We start from the raw sequence: 13,709 nt of genomic DNA on the forward strand, positions 1-13,709 counted from the left end.
GGTGGTGCGCAATCAGTCGCAGTCACTGCTGATATCAGTAACCGCAGTGGCGTGAGCCGATGTCACAAATACAGCATTATAGCAATACCATGACGTGGCAATGCTGACAATCATAAAATGTCTTTATTTAATTGTGAGTAACTTCATCTTAGTTTCCCCTAATCACTACCCCCACTTATCGGGGGCCATCGCACCTGCGAACGTACCTCATCTCACCATGTCTCGTCCCGAGGAGTTGGCACCGCCCGAGGTGTTCTACAACGACGACGAGTCGTTCAAGTACACCTCGCTGTCGCGGGTGCAGCACATCCAGGCCAAGATGACGCTCCGGGCGCTCGATCTCCTCAACTTGGACAAGGAGCACCCCCACTTCCTTCTCGATCTTGGTTGCGGGTCGGGGCTTTCAGGGGAAATTTTAACGGAAGAAGGCTACAACTGGATCGGCATGGACATCCTGCCGAGTATGTTGGCCACCGGGTTAGATCGGGACGTTGAAGGCGACTTATTCCTTAGTGATTTAGGTACCGGGGTGCCGTTTCGCGCCGGTACCTTTGATGCCGCCATTCTGATTTCGGCGATCCAGTGGTTGTGTAATGCCGATACCTCGGGTAACGACCCCAAGAAGAGAATTCTGACATTTTTCAATACGTTATACGCCTCGTTGAAGCGAGGGGGTAAGTTTGTTGCCCAGTTCTACCCCAAAAACGACGCCCAGCTCGAGCAGATCACCTCGGCGGCTAAAGTCGCCGGGTTCGGTGGTGGTGTCATTGTCGACGACCCTGAAAGCAAAAGAAATAAGAAGTACTACTTGGTGTTGACCGCCGGGATCAGTGACCGCGCCGTCAACTTGGAAGGGGCGACGATGGACGCCCCCACCGTCAAGGTGAATAAAAAGAAGGCGAGAATGATGGAGCTGAGAAAGGACTACATCCAGCGGAAGAAGGAGACGGCGCGCAGACGCGGGAAGAAGGTAGCATTGGATTCGAAGTTCACGGGGAGAAAGAGACGGATCAGGTTTTAGCATTTTCTATTATATTTGTATCGATACACGTAATGAGTTCATTTTAGTTAGTGTACCCCATTTGATGGGTCCACCATCGAGTGCGCGCGATAAATTTTCGAAAAAGTCTTTGGCAGCGTTGACCACTGATGTTTGGCCAGTTACTCACCCCTCTCCGAGGGCTTGCCACCAAGGGTATGTTTAATGATTTATTATGTCTGTGATTTGATTACTAACAGTTGTTTAGCTCTTCCCACGGTGTACGAAGGGTTGCCGGCGAAGCGCAACGGGGAAAACGTCATGACATATTTGCACAAGCAGCTCTTGCAAAAGCACGACCCCACCGGCAAGCGGCGGGCTCTTGTCGACCGGACCAACGGGTTGAGAGCCGGCGACATCATCAAGGTCACCTACATGGACCGGACCGACGTCGTGGGGCAGATCATCGCCATCAAGCGGGGCCAGACGAACTTGGGCACCAACATCCTCATCAGAAACAAGATTACTCGGGTCGGGTGTGAAGTACGCATCCCTCTCTTCTCGCCGAAGTTGAGAAACGTCGAGTTGTTGCACAAGCCCAAGCAGTACAACCTGCGGAGCAAGCAGTACTACATCCGCAACTCGAAGCGGGACGTCGACGACTTGGAGGCCTTCGTCAAGCGGAAGCACAAGAAGGACACCCAAAAGAAATAGATTTCTATCATTGTACATAGTTTTTAACACCACTCAAATTTCGCTGATTTTCAGCTGCCCATGGCGGCGATCTTCAGGTAGAGCTCCTCGGCAAACTGCGACTGGAAACCCGGCACCATCTCCATCGCCAACAGCTCGAACGTGGGGAAGAGCCGAGTGGGCTGCGCCTCGTCGTACCACCCGGCCACCACCACGGCCACCCGGTGCTTCGCTCCCTGGCCGGTGGTGATGTGCAAGTGCGGCGTGGCCCCAGTGTCCACCACCGTCATCTCGGGGAAGAATTGGTGGTACTCACGGTGGATCTGGGCCAATTCCTGGCGGGAGTCAAACGGGGTTGCCATGGTAAAGTGTTCGGGAATTGTCAACTGGAATTCTCACTCGCACGTCACAAAGATCCACTACAAAGGCTTTTTTTTTACTAAGGAAAAAATGTAGTCACAACTGATTCCCAATGTCCCATTATGGTGTCAACATCAGGCGCCCAGAAACGTGCTCCTATTTAAAGGTCTATCTATGCGTGCCTCCGCAGTCTCGTCCCCGGGTGCCAGCCTATTAAGCAGACTAGCCCTTGAGGCGGAGGAGCAATTGATGTTAAGAGTCTGAGTAGAGGGGCCTTCGCCCACTTTTATAGTGACAGGTGCGACTGTGTGCAGGATTTTTCTAATGTGATGGTTGACGTCGCGCTGTCGATGGCCACACGCCCTACGCTGTGAACGAGTACGGTTTCTTCTAGGGTTCAACCCGGCGTGTTTAGTCAGTCCATGCCCCCCGTCGACACCGCCCGCTACATCGGCGCCGGAGTGAGGGTGCTTCTCGAGGACGGCCGGGTGCTCGACGGCACCCTCACCGTGATCGACCCCTTCGGCAACTTGTTGCTCAACGACGTGTGGGAGACGCTGGCGGACAAGCTCAACCCCAGCCTCACCCACCGCCGCGACATTGGTCTTGTGAGCGTGCCTCGGGCCACTGTGCGGCAAGTCGGGGTTACTCCCGCCACCTACGCCCAGATCCACCCGCCCCTGGCCTAGTCCCGCAATTGGCAATTCCATTAGCACAATAATATACAATTCTTTAGCGCCACCACCAGCGCTGGCCTGTTTTCACCTGGCCTGTTTTCACCTGAAATATCGCACAAGAAAAGTCTAGAATCAGCGCGATCGCAACCGCGACACCTCTCAATTTTCTCTCTGGGGGAACACGTTATTCGCAGTGGGCACCACAGACGATGCAAGGATCGTATAAGGACAAGGGCCTCCCGCGGCCGTACTACATGACGCCGTCAAAGAAGAAACACTCGCCCTACAACGACCTCCCGCAAAACTTCTTCAACAGCAGCCGCCGCAAGCTTATCGGGTATCTTGTCGTGCTCCTGTTGTTCGGCACGATGATGTGGTGGATATCGCAAGACTTGCGGGTCCAGCCCGAGCCCATCTACGAGGTCGTCCACCACGACGACGCCGCCGACGCTCTGATGCAAAACGGGTTCGACATTGGCAACGTCAACATCAAGGACAATATGAAAGAAGCCGACAATGCCGACCTTGCTGCGGGGCTCTCTGCCGGCAGCAAAGGCGATAAAGGCTACGCCGTCGACGAAGCACCCAAAGGGGGCATTGCCAACGAGGACCTCGTCGTCGGCAGCGACGAGGACCTGATTGTGGGCAACGGCAAGGCGAAGCCGAAGCAAGGTGGCGGGGTCGGCAAGGGCAAGGTGGCGCTGGCGCCGGGGGCCGCTGCGGCCAAAGGTGACCGGGCCCAGGCCAAGGGCTACAAGGCGGACAAGGAATAGCAATATAGATCATAGATACCACGTATTCATTTATGGGAGACACGGCTACCCCGGTTTCTCGAACCTTCTCACCCGCCTGCATGCAGGTTCGAACCCTCACCCATGTGGCAATGAGTTTTTCACTAACTAGGGAATCTACACTAAGCCGCCACTCATCCTAATGGACTTTGAATTGGAACCCACCCTCGAATCGATCGTCAACCAGGACACCCTCAAGTGGATCTTTGTCGGGGGCAAAGGTGGGGTCGGCAAGACGACGACGTCGTCGCTGATCGCCGTGCAACTCGCGTTGGCCCACCCCAACGACGACTTCCTCTTGATCTCGACCGACCCCGCCCACAATTTGTCCGACGCCTTTTGCCAGAAGTTCGGTAAGGACGCCCGTAAAGTGGACGGGTTGCCCAACTTGCTGTGTATGGAGATCGATCCTGACGCCGCCATGACCGACTTGCAACTGCAGGCCCAGCAGTACAACAACGACCCCAACGACCCGTTGAAGCTGATGATGACCGACATGACGGGGTCCATCCCCGGTATCGACGAGGCGTTGTCGTTTATGGAAGTTTTAAAGCACATTAAGAAGCAGAAGAAAGAGGAGGACGACACGCTGGACTCGATCGCCTACCGCACCATCATCTTCGACACCGCGCCTACAGGGCACACGTTGCGTTTCCTCCAGTTGCCGTCGACCCTCCAGAAGTTGTTGACCAAGTTCCAGCTGTTGTCGGGCAAGTTTGGCCCCATGCTCAACATGCTCGGCGGCGGCGGTAATGGTGGCGACTTGTTTGAGAAGTTGAACGAAGTGCAAAAGAACGTTGAAGAAGTCAACGAGCAGTTTACCAACCCCGACTTGACCACGTTTGTGTGTGTATGCATCTCGGAATTCTTGTCGCTCTACGAGACCGAGCGGATGATCCAGGAACTCATGCTGTACCAGATGGACGTCAACACCATCGTCGTCAACCAGTTGTTGTTCGCTGACGACGACGACCACCCGTGCACCCGGTGCGTGGCGAGATGGAAGATGCAGAAGAAATACTTGGACCAGATGGCCGAGTTGTACGAAGACTACCACCTCGTGAAGATGCCGTTGTTGGGCGGCGAAATCAGAGGACTCGACAACTTGAAGAAGTTCTCCAAGTTCTTGCTCAAGCCCTACGACCCCAAGACCGACAACCACGTCGTCACCGAAATCGAAGAGAAGTAATCTCTACTACTTTTCCCCACCTCCCTATATAGAAATGTACATTACCAGATTTTGCGACTGGCATGCCGTCCTGCACCCAGGCCAAGGCACCGTCACGAGCTCATAAAGTTTTGATCGATGAAGAATGCGACCGTGACACCATGGCCCGTGGCAACCAACGTGACTTGGCGAGAGCCAAAAACTTGAAGAAACAGCAGGAGGCGGCCAAGTCTCAGAAGAAGCAGGGCGACCCCAAAAAGCGCATGGAAAACGACGCCGAGATCTTGCGCCAGAAGCAAGCAGCGGGTACGTATCTTTAACGGTGTACTTCCCCTTATTAAAAAGGAGAAAGTGTCTGTGTCTTAGTCACAATTACTAACGCTCTAGCCGACGCCAGAAAAGCCGCGGCCGCCCAGGAAGCCAAGAAGTAGTGTAGCTTAATAATCTCCCTAATAGATGCGCCCTACATTGTCTTTGTTTGCATTGGTTTCGCACGCTTCACTACTCTCTACTCCTACCCTCAATAACAACCACATCCAATGCTTATCGAAGAAAGCTGCGTCGACCTCCCCACCAAGCTTGGCGGCACCATGCGGGTGTTCATCTACCACCCCAAAATCCTAGGCTACCCCAAAGCCAAATTCCCCGGGGTGGTGGTGTACCTGGAGATCTACCAGGTGACGGGCCCTGTGTCTCGCTTTGCTAAAGACATTGCCGGCGAAGGCTATATTGTCGCTGCCCCGCTGAGCTACCACAATTTTGAAGGCCCCGAGCCATTGGCCTACGACACTGAAGGTACCGATAAGGGCAACGAGTATAAGATCACCAAGGAGGTCGCCAGTTACGACGAGGACACCACCCTCACCATTGACTATTTGCAGAGCTTACCCACCTGTACCGGTAAAATTGGTGCCACCGGGATGTGTTTAGGCGGCCACTTAGCTCTCAGAGCAGCCGTTACCGATCTGCGGGTACTGGCGGCCACCACGTTCTTCGCCACCGACGTCCATTCGAAAACTTTAGGTAAAGGTAAACACGACGACACGTTGGAGCGGTTCAAGGAGATTAAGGCCGAGGTCATCCTAATCTTTGGTCGTAAGGATAACCATGTCCCCTATGAAGGACGCTCTCTCATCCGTGACTCGTTGGATAAAGCCAATGTCGCCTACTCTCTCTTTGAAGTCAATGACGCCCAGCACGCGTTCGTCCGTGACGAAGGCAGCAAAGGCCGCTACGACCCTGCCGTCACCAAGTTGTGTTTCGACTGGATGTTCGACCTCTTTGACCGCCGGTTGCGCATCGACTTGGGACCGCCCGAAGGCGACATTAAAATTGAAAACGTATGCTAAAAATTAAAGAAATCTACTTACCCGAACAACTTGATCGAATCGTCACTGAGCTTCATCTCCACCTCCTCTGCCTCGGCGTCGTCGTCGTCCTTCGCCTCGTCCTCGTTCATGTTCACCTTCTGCCCAAGCAACCCGGCGAAGAACTCGTCTATCTGCTGGTCGTCCCACTTCCACCCGTTGATGGGCGCCTCGAAGTTGGCGATCTTCTCGTGGATGTTATACCGCAACTTACGGTCCTTCTGCGCGGCGCGGTCGACGTTCTTATTCAGCTTCTGTGCCTTTTGTGCTGTTCGAACGATGGTGAGCCCCAGCGTCGGGTTCTGTGACTGGAGCTTCTTGTCGACAAGATCATTGAGAAGCACCCGGTAGAAGTCCTCGTCGTCAAATATACCGGCGATCTCGCTCTGGTCCCGCTGCTTCACCTGTTTGGGGATATCGGGGTTCTCTTCCTCTTCGTCTTCCTCTTCCACTTCGTCGTTGCCGCCTCGGGTCTTCATGTAGTAGTCCAAGCCCAACGGAGTGGTGTGACGTCGGTTGGTGCGCGTCCGCTTCATGAGACGGGCCATGTCACCGAGGTTATTCTGCACTTGCTGTTCGTACGACTGATTGATCAGCTTGAACTTCGCTTGGTTGATTGCCAGCAGACCTTGCGAGTTCTGGACCTTAGCCGACCACTTGGTGAGGACGTCGGCCCGGTACTGGTTGAGGGTGTCGTCCATCTCCTTGGCGGTATTGTTGTAGTCTTCGTAAGTGCGTTTCTTGGGCAAAGCGACAGGTTCCCCGGACTTGTCGGCCTCGGTCAATTGGTTTCTCAACGCAAACACCGTGTCCAAAATGTTGAAGCACAGTTCACGAGCCTGGTCGAGGTATTTGGAGGTTTTCTTGGTGACCAACTTTTCGTGCTGCGCAACTTCTTGGTCAAACGGGAGCTGGTTGGCAAGCTGGATCGCTTTCTGGAGTTTGAGTCTGCCGTCAATAATCTTGTCAAACACCAGGTGTTGCGATTGGATGGCGTACCCTTTAAGGGCATCGTTCATGGCGTTCTCGGAAAGCTTGTTGACGATATGCTTTCTTTCCTGAGCCATCAACCCCAAAAGCTGTTTCCGCTTATATTGGAGGTCCTCAGAGTCTCGGTTCATCACATCGTCTTCATCGTCGTCGTCACTGCCAGCTTCGTCGTCATCTTCGGAGTCGGAGTTCGCCCGCAACGACGCTCCCGAGTCGGACTCAGACCCCAGTTCCTCATCAGGGGTGACTTCTTCGTCGTCCATTTCCGGTTCGCTGAACTCTTCTTGCTCGAAATCCTTACGACTTCCCTTTTCACCGCCGTATTTACCCCCTAACACGGGAGCATTATTGCGAAGCTTCGACTTACCCACCAGGACGTAGTGGTCGTTGGCGACGTCGGCCTCCTTATCGGAGCCGTCATCGGAGTCAAAGGCGTCCCGACGCTCGTCATCTTCGATGTCAAAGTCGTCGGGCTTCTCTAGCGTGGCCAACTCCTCCAAAAGACTTCTCTTCGCCATGAGCACGATGGGTTCCTCATCGCATCGCGCTTACGCCCATCTAGACATCAGTGCGTCACATGACATAACATAGACACCCCCCACATAAATAGCTTAAACTGCTAGGGTGTATAAGTGTTTCTAACATTCAGGGTATTTTTGTTTGACTAGTCTTCAGTTGATTCACTATTTAGTGCATTCTCCTCGAATACATCCATGAGAAACCCTAAATTTCCCCAGACGTCGTAAGCCACATGAGCTTCCACCTAGCCATAGTGAATGTTTTAGGTTGATGAGGAGTTCGAGCAATACCTATCTAATCATGTTTGCCATCTGTCTCTCCAATCACGTTTGTCCCTTGTTAAAAGTATAGATAAAATTTAGACCTTCAGACTAAAGTGGAAAATCGATCGGCCTAGGAGAAGGCCAACTTACTTGACGCCACCGTGTTCACTGATGCGCTAATATTGCTTCCGATCCCGTCTGCTACTATATCGTGGACCTACATAATCTCTAGTCTAAAACCTAACGCCGTCTTGGCTAAAGTAAAGATCGTCGCTATGATCTACTAAGGGGCAGTGACATCACGCCCAAGCATGATGACACGAGAAAATGCAACCTCCACGTTTTCATAGTATTTGTCAACACCAAAAATTGTCGGGAGACCACGAGTATTATTGTTCACGATTATTTTTCGACACCCGGAGACGATTGTTTTTTCTTGATATGCCAACGATAAAGTCTCAAAGGGGCAATAACAAACGGAATAAATGCACCCTTTGAGCGCTGGGTAACAGGGCTTAAGCGGGGGTTGAATGTCGCTATGACGGATTTTCTCTATATAGTTTCATGCATCTCCCCATATTTTGATTGACATATGGTTCAGTGTGGGTCGACACTTTTTGTGTTACTAACAGCCGTGTGGGCGCAGGTAATTATGGACGATCCCCAGGATACGGTCCCAGCGTCGCCGTCGACCACCTACGTGTGGGTCACCGTGACCACCGCGGGAGCTATTGCTACGGTGAGAACACCCTATTTCCAGGAGTTCCTTCCTGCCGCCTCGGCAGCAGCTTCAGTGGAACAAGGGTCGGTGGGGTTGGGTACGATAGACGGCGACGTCGGTGTCACCCGCCAATACTCGATGTTAACGCTTAATGGCCACGGCAACAACGTTGTCGGCCACCTCTCCCCGGGTCTTGGTCTATTGGGGGTGGTGTTTGCTCTTGTCGCGTGAGGCACCAACACCTCTGTTTACGCGAAATGCTTGGACGCCAATTTTGACGACGCTAGCCATATGTTTTACGATGATGACGATGAATCTCGTCACCGGTTGACGATGTGTAATATTAATGATTTTGTAATATAATACGAGACGACTAGTTTTGTTTAACGTGAAGCTTTCGATTGTAGTATGCCTGGTAAGTATATGCTCGCAGTGAGTGTCAACACCACCTACAGTCGACGGTAACGGGCAACGCCAGTAGCGATACGGGTAACGTGATGATACCGGTGCATCGCCACCGTGGCTAACGACAACTTTTACCCCAGAATTTAGCCGATAGCGACGCCGGATGATGTTAAATTTTTGTCACCAAGACCCTCCTCCTGCATACGCCCCCTCCTCCCCAAAAGCAAAATTTTCTTAACGATAGCATCAGAGATATGAGTGTCGACGAAGTTACCAAGCAAACTGAAGACTTGAAGTTGGAAGAACCCGGTCACACTTTGTTCGACAACAAGGAGGACTTCAAGGCCAAGCACCCTTTGAACAGCAAGTGGACCTTGTGGTACACCAAGCCTCAAGTGAACAAGTCGGAAGCGTGGCATGACCTCTTGAAGCCCGTCATCACCTTTTCCAGTGTCGAAGAATTCTGGGGCATCTACAACTCGATCCCCCCGGCCAACCAATTGCCGATGAAGTCGGACTACCATTTGTTTAAGGAAGGGATCCGTCCAGAATGGGAAGATGCCCAGAACGAAGAAGGGGGCAAGTGGCAATATACATTCTCCAAGCGGGAAGCTGGCAACATCAACGAATTGTGGTTGAGAGGGTTGTTGGCCGTGATTGGCGAGACGATCGAAGACGACGAAAACGAGGTTAACGGGATCGTCCTCAACGTCAGAAACAGAGGTATCAGAATTGGTTTGTGGACCAAGGACTGCGACGCCTCCAAGCTCAAGACTATCGGGGAAAGATTGAAGTTGGTGTTGCAATTGAAGGATGAAAAGGTCGAATTCTTGGCTCACGACGGGAAGAAGGGCAAGGATGCCTTGATTGTATTATAGTTTAACTATCGAGTAAATGATTACGAAACATTATTAAACATGTCAACTAAAGCTCATAGATCATCTGGGGGTCCTGGCGACCGTTGTCGCCCTCCCGCCGTTTCCACGTGAGGATCTGATTCTTCTCAAAGTTGATATCAAACACGCGGAGACGGCGAGCAAAATCGTCGGTCTTGGTTACGGCGGAGTCGCCCACCACCGAGCTGAAACACAACCACATCGTCTTGTCGGAGTTGATGCACACGTCGTTCTCGTGCTCGTGTCCTACCAGCACCGCCTTGTAGCCCCAGCCGACGATGTCGTCGTAGAATTTGGGGTTGGTACCATTTGAGAGCGACCCTTTTTCCTTATACTCGCCCAAGACCAAAAACGGTCCTTTGGGACGGTATTGCGGTAACGGGTAGTTGAAAAACAATAGCTTCAACGGCGTGTCGTGGGCCTCTAACGCTGCCTGCAGCAAAAAGTACATTTGCAGATGGTCCAACCGGTGGTCTTCGGAGTCGAGAATGGAAATGAGCGCCTGGCTCGAGTCGCCGTTCTTGATCTTGAGGTGGTAGTTGGACACACCATGTAGCGCTTCGTCGTTGGGCAATCGATTATAGCAGTTGGGAAGCGTCAGCAAAAAGTTCACCACCAGCTTTTTAAAAGTACGAGCGGTGGTGGGGTCGTCTCTGAGGGTATCAGCGTCGCCAAAAGTAAACACAAACGGCACTTTATGTTTTAAAATCGGGTGCAACAGCTTGATCAACACCAGCTTATAGTCGGGCGAGCGGTCGATGTCAAAAAGGTCACCAGTAATCACCACCAACTGTGGTTTTTCTGCCTCGATGGCGTCCTCGATGAACTTCAGTGTCTTTAAATCACTCTTACATGCTTCGCCTTCACAGCGGCCGGAGTTCATGCCGAAATGAGCATCAGATAATTGGAGGATCCGGAACCTGCTGCCAGCAGCAGGGATCTCCTGATTAGTCCGGCGGGCCTCAAACTCGGTCATGAGTGTCGCAAATGACTCGTGGTCGTTCTTAGACACACTTAACATCGTGAAATAAGGGATGACGCCGTTCATCCCCGCCTGCTTATTACGGGCCAGTTGAGGGCGACCGAATTGAGGCACTTTAACCACCAGGCGGTTAGGACGCCAATCATTGAAATCTTCGGCACCAAATAACACGTCAACATCATATACAAGCTTGACGTCATCGGGGATGGTGTGGCCGGTGTTCTTAATGTACTTGGCATACAATTTCGTTCCTGCGAACGACACGCTTTCGTAGTCGTATAAGTCGCCGTCATCAACGTCGTACGGAGTAAATCGGAGCCCGACAAGAATGTGGTGGGCTTCAGACCTCGTCTGACGTCTGGTTGTCAAGTAGTAATTGTACAGGCGGACGTTAGCCGCATCGAAGGTGTTGAGGGCGACGGACTTTGTGTACCCGGCAGCGGGCGAGCACGTCGTCTGGATACACGCCAACACGCCCACGTCCAGCACCACCGAGTGCAACTGGTGGAAGTCGTCGTCGAAGGTGTCGAGGCTAAACCCGGGGCGGGGGTGGTAGGGGACGGTATAGAGAGACACCCAGGCGTAGAGCGCGGTGACGGCGGCGCCGAGGACGGCGACCACGAGTAGTCGCCGGAAGAACGGGTTGATCTGGAGCACCGCCATCGTCAGACGTCGTCGCTGGATGGGGTCCCGGCAGCCGTTGAGCCTCTTTTTATGTGCATCCCGCAACCGTTTCTAGTTGTCCCGCCTTATCCCTCACGTGCAGCCTCGAATACGCGCACCTACCCATGCAGCCGATCCAGACAATTTCTTATGGCTTTACGCAGTGAGCACACGCCCTCCCAGGAGGGGGCTTGTACCCAAAGCTTCCCCTTTGGGAGACGACAGCCACGCCCTATGAAATGCCTATACGTGTGGACGGGCGTATATGTCCACTTTTAGTAGTGGACTAATGGTGGTGTTGCTTAAATTAGAGTAGTGGTGACCGCAGCCAGTGTCCCCGCAGGCAGTGTCGCCGACACAGTGTCGGTGGGTGCGCACCCAGGTGCATCGCCGTTGGCTTTGTCACCCGAAAGTCGCGAGATTGTCGATGATTTTGTACTAAGTGACACAATGTGAGCGGGGCCGCTGCCCGTGGCTAGTGGGCCTAAATCCTGCCAGCGCATGCGACGGGGGCCGGCATCTGTTGCCTGGGGAGGTTGACAATCGGGTTTTAGACCCATTAGATACTGGCTAAAGTGTGTTCTCGGGCAGGGCTGAGGGGGCCGGGGCTCGCCGGTAGTCTTAGGGCACAAGCCCTGCCTAATTTGCTCGTTAAGGCGCCCCGGAGACGTAAATGGGCCCTTCGCCGCGGTCTAGACCGCCTACAGCGGGTGCGAGATCGACGCACTTTTTCGACGGATGGAGAAATTAGCTATGACTATAGACGACTACTGGGAGTCTGCGGCGAGCTTGGCGTCGAACTCCTCTTTGGTGTACTGAGGCGTCCATCTGAGCTTGTGTGCCGGGTGGTGCTCGTTGACGAACTCCGCCCCGAAAACTTGTTCGCGGTAGGTCGTAGGCTTTTCGGGGTACTCTTCCCACACCAATTTACGCTTCTGCAATTCAGGGATCACGTAGTTGACCACGTCCTCAAACGAGCCGGGGGACACCGCGTAGGTGATGTTGAACCCGTCGACCTTGGAAATGTCGACCCAGCGCTCAATCTCGTCGGCGACTTCGGTGGGGGTACCCCAGAACACGGGACCAATACCACCCACAGTGATTTGGTCGGCGACGTACTTACGCGTCTTCTTGATATCGGGCGACTCGCCGGGACCCAACTTGGTCCAGTTGTCAACAAAACCCTTGACGGCGTTGGAGCCGGTGTCTCTCAACTCTTCGTCTTCACCGAACTGGCCAATGTCGATCCCGGTCCACCCCGAGAAAAGCGCCTGGGCCCCTTCGAGGTCGCCGTGCGCCTTGTAGTCCTTGTACTTTTTCTCGGCCTCCTCGTGGGTGGGCGCGACGACAATGGTGATGAGTTGCAAGAACTTGATATCGTCCTGTCTGCCGTACTTAGCGGCCACTTGCTTAATCTCTTCGATCTTAGCCCCTAAACTTTCGGGAGTGAAGTTAGTGAGGAAAACAATCTCGGCATTACGAGCAGCAAAATCGATCCCCTCCTTAGACGCCCCGGCTTGTAAAATCACGGGTAATCTTTGCGGCAGAGGCTCGGTGATGGCGGGACCCGGCACTTTGAAGTACTCGCCCTCGTGGTTGATTTCGCGCACTCTGGTGGGGTCAGTGAACACCCGGTTCTTCACCACCACGGCGTCGTCCCGCCACGAGCTCACAAGCAACTTGTAGATCACTTGCAAGTACTCTTCGGCCCTTTGGTAGCGCTTTTCTCTCGGGGGCAATTCGCCTTCGGGGATCAAGTTGCGCGCCGCCAGGTCCAAGTACGAGGTGACCACGTTCCACCCCACCCGGCCGTTGGTCAAGTGGTCCAACGTGGCCAAGCGACGAGCGAAGTGGTACGGCTGTTCGGAAATGGTGGAGAAGGTGATCCCGAAGGTTAAGTGCTTGGTGACTGCCGCCATCGCCGACACCACGGCACTAGGCTCGTTGATGGGGAATTGCGCCCCCAGCGACGCCGCCGCCGTGAAATTGTGGGGGCCGTTGTAGACGTCGTAGGGGCCTAACACGTCGGCGATAAATAACCCGTTGAATTTCCCCTTTTCCAACAACTGGGCCAAGTTCGTCCAGTACTCGATCTTGTTGTAGTCACGTGAGTGGTCGTCGGGGTGGGTCCAGAGACCGGGGGCCTGGAGACCCAGGGCGCCGATCTCAAAGGCATTCAATATGAGGGGCTTGCGGTCGGTGGTCATGGAAGTCGAGTGTTGTGGCAATTATAAT

General features: G+C 53.5%; 13 protein-coding genes across 13 annotated transcripts; 9 read left to right on the forward strand and 4 right to left on the reverse strand. All coding sequences in view use genetic code 12, as the record gives it.

The window, feature by feature from the left end:
- Window positions 1-217: 217 nt before the first annotated feature.
- BUD23 (18S rRNA (guanine1575-N7)-methyltransferase) lies at window positions 218-1,021 on the forward strand (the record flags this gene model as incomplete). The annotated part of the gene is made up of 1 exon (XM_034156708.1): window positions 218-1,021. The coding sequence occupies one exon, from the start codon at window positions 218-220 to the stop codon at window positions 1,019-1,021; it is 804 nt and encodes a 267-aa protein (XP_034011219.1).
- A 183-nt stretch (window positions 1,022-1,204) lies between these two features.
- Window positions 1,205-1,693, forward strand: DIURU_003897 (mitochondrial 54S ribosomal protein bL19m; the record flags this gene model as incomplete). The annotated part of the gene is made up of 1 exon (XM_034156709.1): window positions 1,205-1,693. One exon carries the CDS (start codon window positions 1,205-1,207, stop codon window positions 1,691-1,693), a length of 489 nt encoding a protein of 162 aa, XP_034011220.1.
- A 50-nt stretch (window positions 1,694-1,743) lies between these two features.
- Window positions 1,744-2,034, reverse strand: DIURU_003898 (uncharacterized protein; the record flags this gene model as incomplete). The annotated part of the gene is made up of 1 exon (XM_034156710.1): window positions 1,744-2,034. The coding sequence occupies one exon, from the start codon at window positions 2,032-2,034 to the stop codon at window positions 1,744-1,746; it is 291 nt and encodes a 96-aa protein (XP_034011221.1).
- A 420-nt stretch (window positions 2,035-2,454) lies between these two features.
- DIURU_003899 (uncharacterized protein) lies at window positions 2,455-2,721 on the forward strand (the record flags this gene model as incomplete). The annotated part of the gene is made up of 1 exon (XM_034156711.1): window positions 2,455-2,721. One exon carries the CDS (start codon window positions 2,455-2,457, stop codon window positions 2,719-2,721), a length of 267 nt encoding a protein of 88 aa, XP_034011222.1.
- A 197-nt stretch (window positions 2,722-2,918) lies between these two features.
- DIURU_003900 (uncharacterized protein) lies at window positions 2,919-3,482 on the forward strand (the record flags this gene model as incomplete). Its single annotated transcript, XM_034156714.1, has 1 exon — window positions 2,919-3,482. The coding sequence occupies one exon, from the start codon at window positions 2,919-2,921 to the stop codon at window positions 3,480-3,482; it is 564 nt and encodes a 187-aa protein (XP_034011223.1).
- Window positions 3,483-3,642: 160 nt separating this feature from the next.
- On the forward strand, window positions 3,643-4,689 carry DIURU_003901 (guanine nucleotide exchange factor; the record flags this gene model as incomplete). The annotated part of the gene is made up of 1 exon (XM_034156715.1): window positions 3,643-4,689. One exon carries the CDS (start codon window positions 3,643-3,645, stop codon window positions 4,687-4,689), a length of 1,047 nt encoding a protein of 348 aa, XP_034011224.1.
- Window positions 4,690-4,751: 62 nt separating this feature from the next.
- On the forward strand, window positions 4,752-4,988 carry DIURU_003902 (uncharacterized protein; the record flags this gene model as incomplete). The annotated part of the gene is made up of 1 exon (XM_034156716.1): window positions 4,752-4,988. One exon carries the CDS (start codon window positions 4,752-4,754, stop codon window positions 4,986-4,988), a length of 237 nt encoding a protein of 78 aa, XP_034011225.1.
- Window positions 4,989-5,207: 219 nt separating this feature from the next.
- On the forward strand, window positions 5,208-6,017 carry DIURU_003903 (carboxymethylenebutenolidase; the record flags this gene model as incomplete). Its single annotated transcript, XM_034156717.1, has 1 exon — window positions 5,208-6,017. One exon carries the CDS (start codon window positions 5,208-5,210, stop codon window positions 6,015-6,017), a length of 810 nt encoding a protein of 269 aa, XP_034011226.1.
- A 17-nt stretch (window positions 6,018-6,034) lies between these two features.
- On the reverse strand, window positions 6,035-7,543 carry DIURU_003904 (rRNA-processing protein; the record flags this gene model as incomplete). Its single annotated transcript, XM_034156718.1, has 1 exon — window positions 6,035-7,543. The coding sequence occupies one exon, from the start codon at window positions 7,541-7,543 to the stop codon at window positions 6,035-6,037; it is 1,509 nt and encodes a 502-aa protein (XP_034011227.1).
- An 856-nt stretch (window positions 7,544-8,399) lies between these two features.
- DIURU_003905 (KRE1 domain-containing protein) lies at window positions 8,400-8,759 on the forward strand (the record flags this gene model as incomplete). Its single annotated transcript, XM_034156719.1, has 1 exon — window positions 8,400-8,759. The coding sequence occupies one exon, from the start codon at window positions 8,400-8,402 to the stop codon at window positions 8,757-8,759; it is 360 nt and encodes a 119-aa protein (XP_034011228.1).
- A 428-nt stretch (window positions 8,760-9,187) lies between these two features.
- On the forward strand, window positions 9,188-9,811 carry EIF4E (translation initiation factor eIF4E; the record flags this gene model as incomplete). The annotated part of the gene is made up of 1 exon (XM_034156720.1): window positions 9,188-9,811. One exon carries the CDS (start codon window positions 9,188-9,190, stop codon window positions 9,809-9,811), a length of 624 nt encoding a protein of 207 aa, XP_034011229.1.
- Window positions 9,812-9,857: 46 nt separating this feature from the next.
- DIURU_003907 (uncharacterized protein) lies at window positions 9,858-11,474 on the reverse strand (the record flags this gene model as incomplete). The annotated part of the gene is made up of 1 exon (XM_034156721.1): window positions 9,858-11,474. One exon carries the CDS (start codon window positions 11,472-11,474, stop codon window positions 9,858-9,860), a length of 1,617 nt encoding a protein of 538 aa, XP_034011230.1.
- Window positions 11,475-12,241: 767 nt separating this feature from the next.
- Window positions 12,242-13,681, reverse strand: DIURU_003908 (uncharacterized protein; the record flags this gene model as incomplete). The annotated part of the gene is made up of 1 exon (XM_034156722.1): window positions 12,242-13,681. One exon carries the CDS (start codon window positions 13,679-13,681, stop codon window positions 12,242-12,244), a length of 1,440 nt encoding a protein of 479 aa, XP_034011231.1.
- Window positions 13,682-13,709: the final 28 nt, after the last annotated feature.

The sequence above is a fragment of the Diutina rugosa genome, assembly GCF_008704595.1.
Source record: "Diutina rugosa strain CBS 613 chromosome Unknown scaffold27_size161568, whole genome shotgun sequence".
In the NCBI taxonomy this organism is placed as follows: Eukaryota; Fungi; Ascomycota; class Pichiomycetes; order Serinales; family Debaryomycetaceae; genus Diutina; species Diutina rugosa.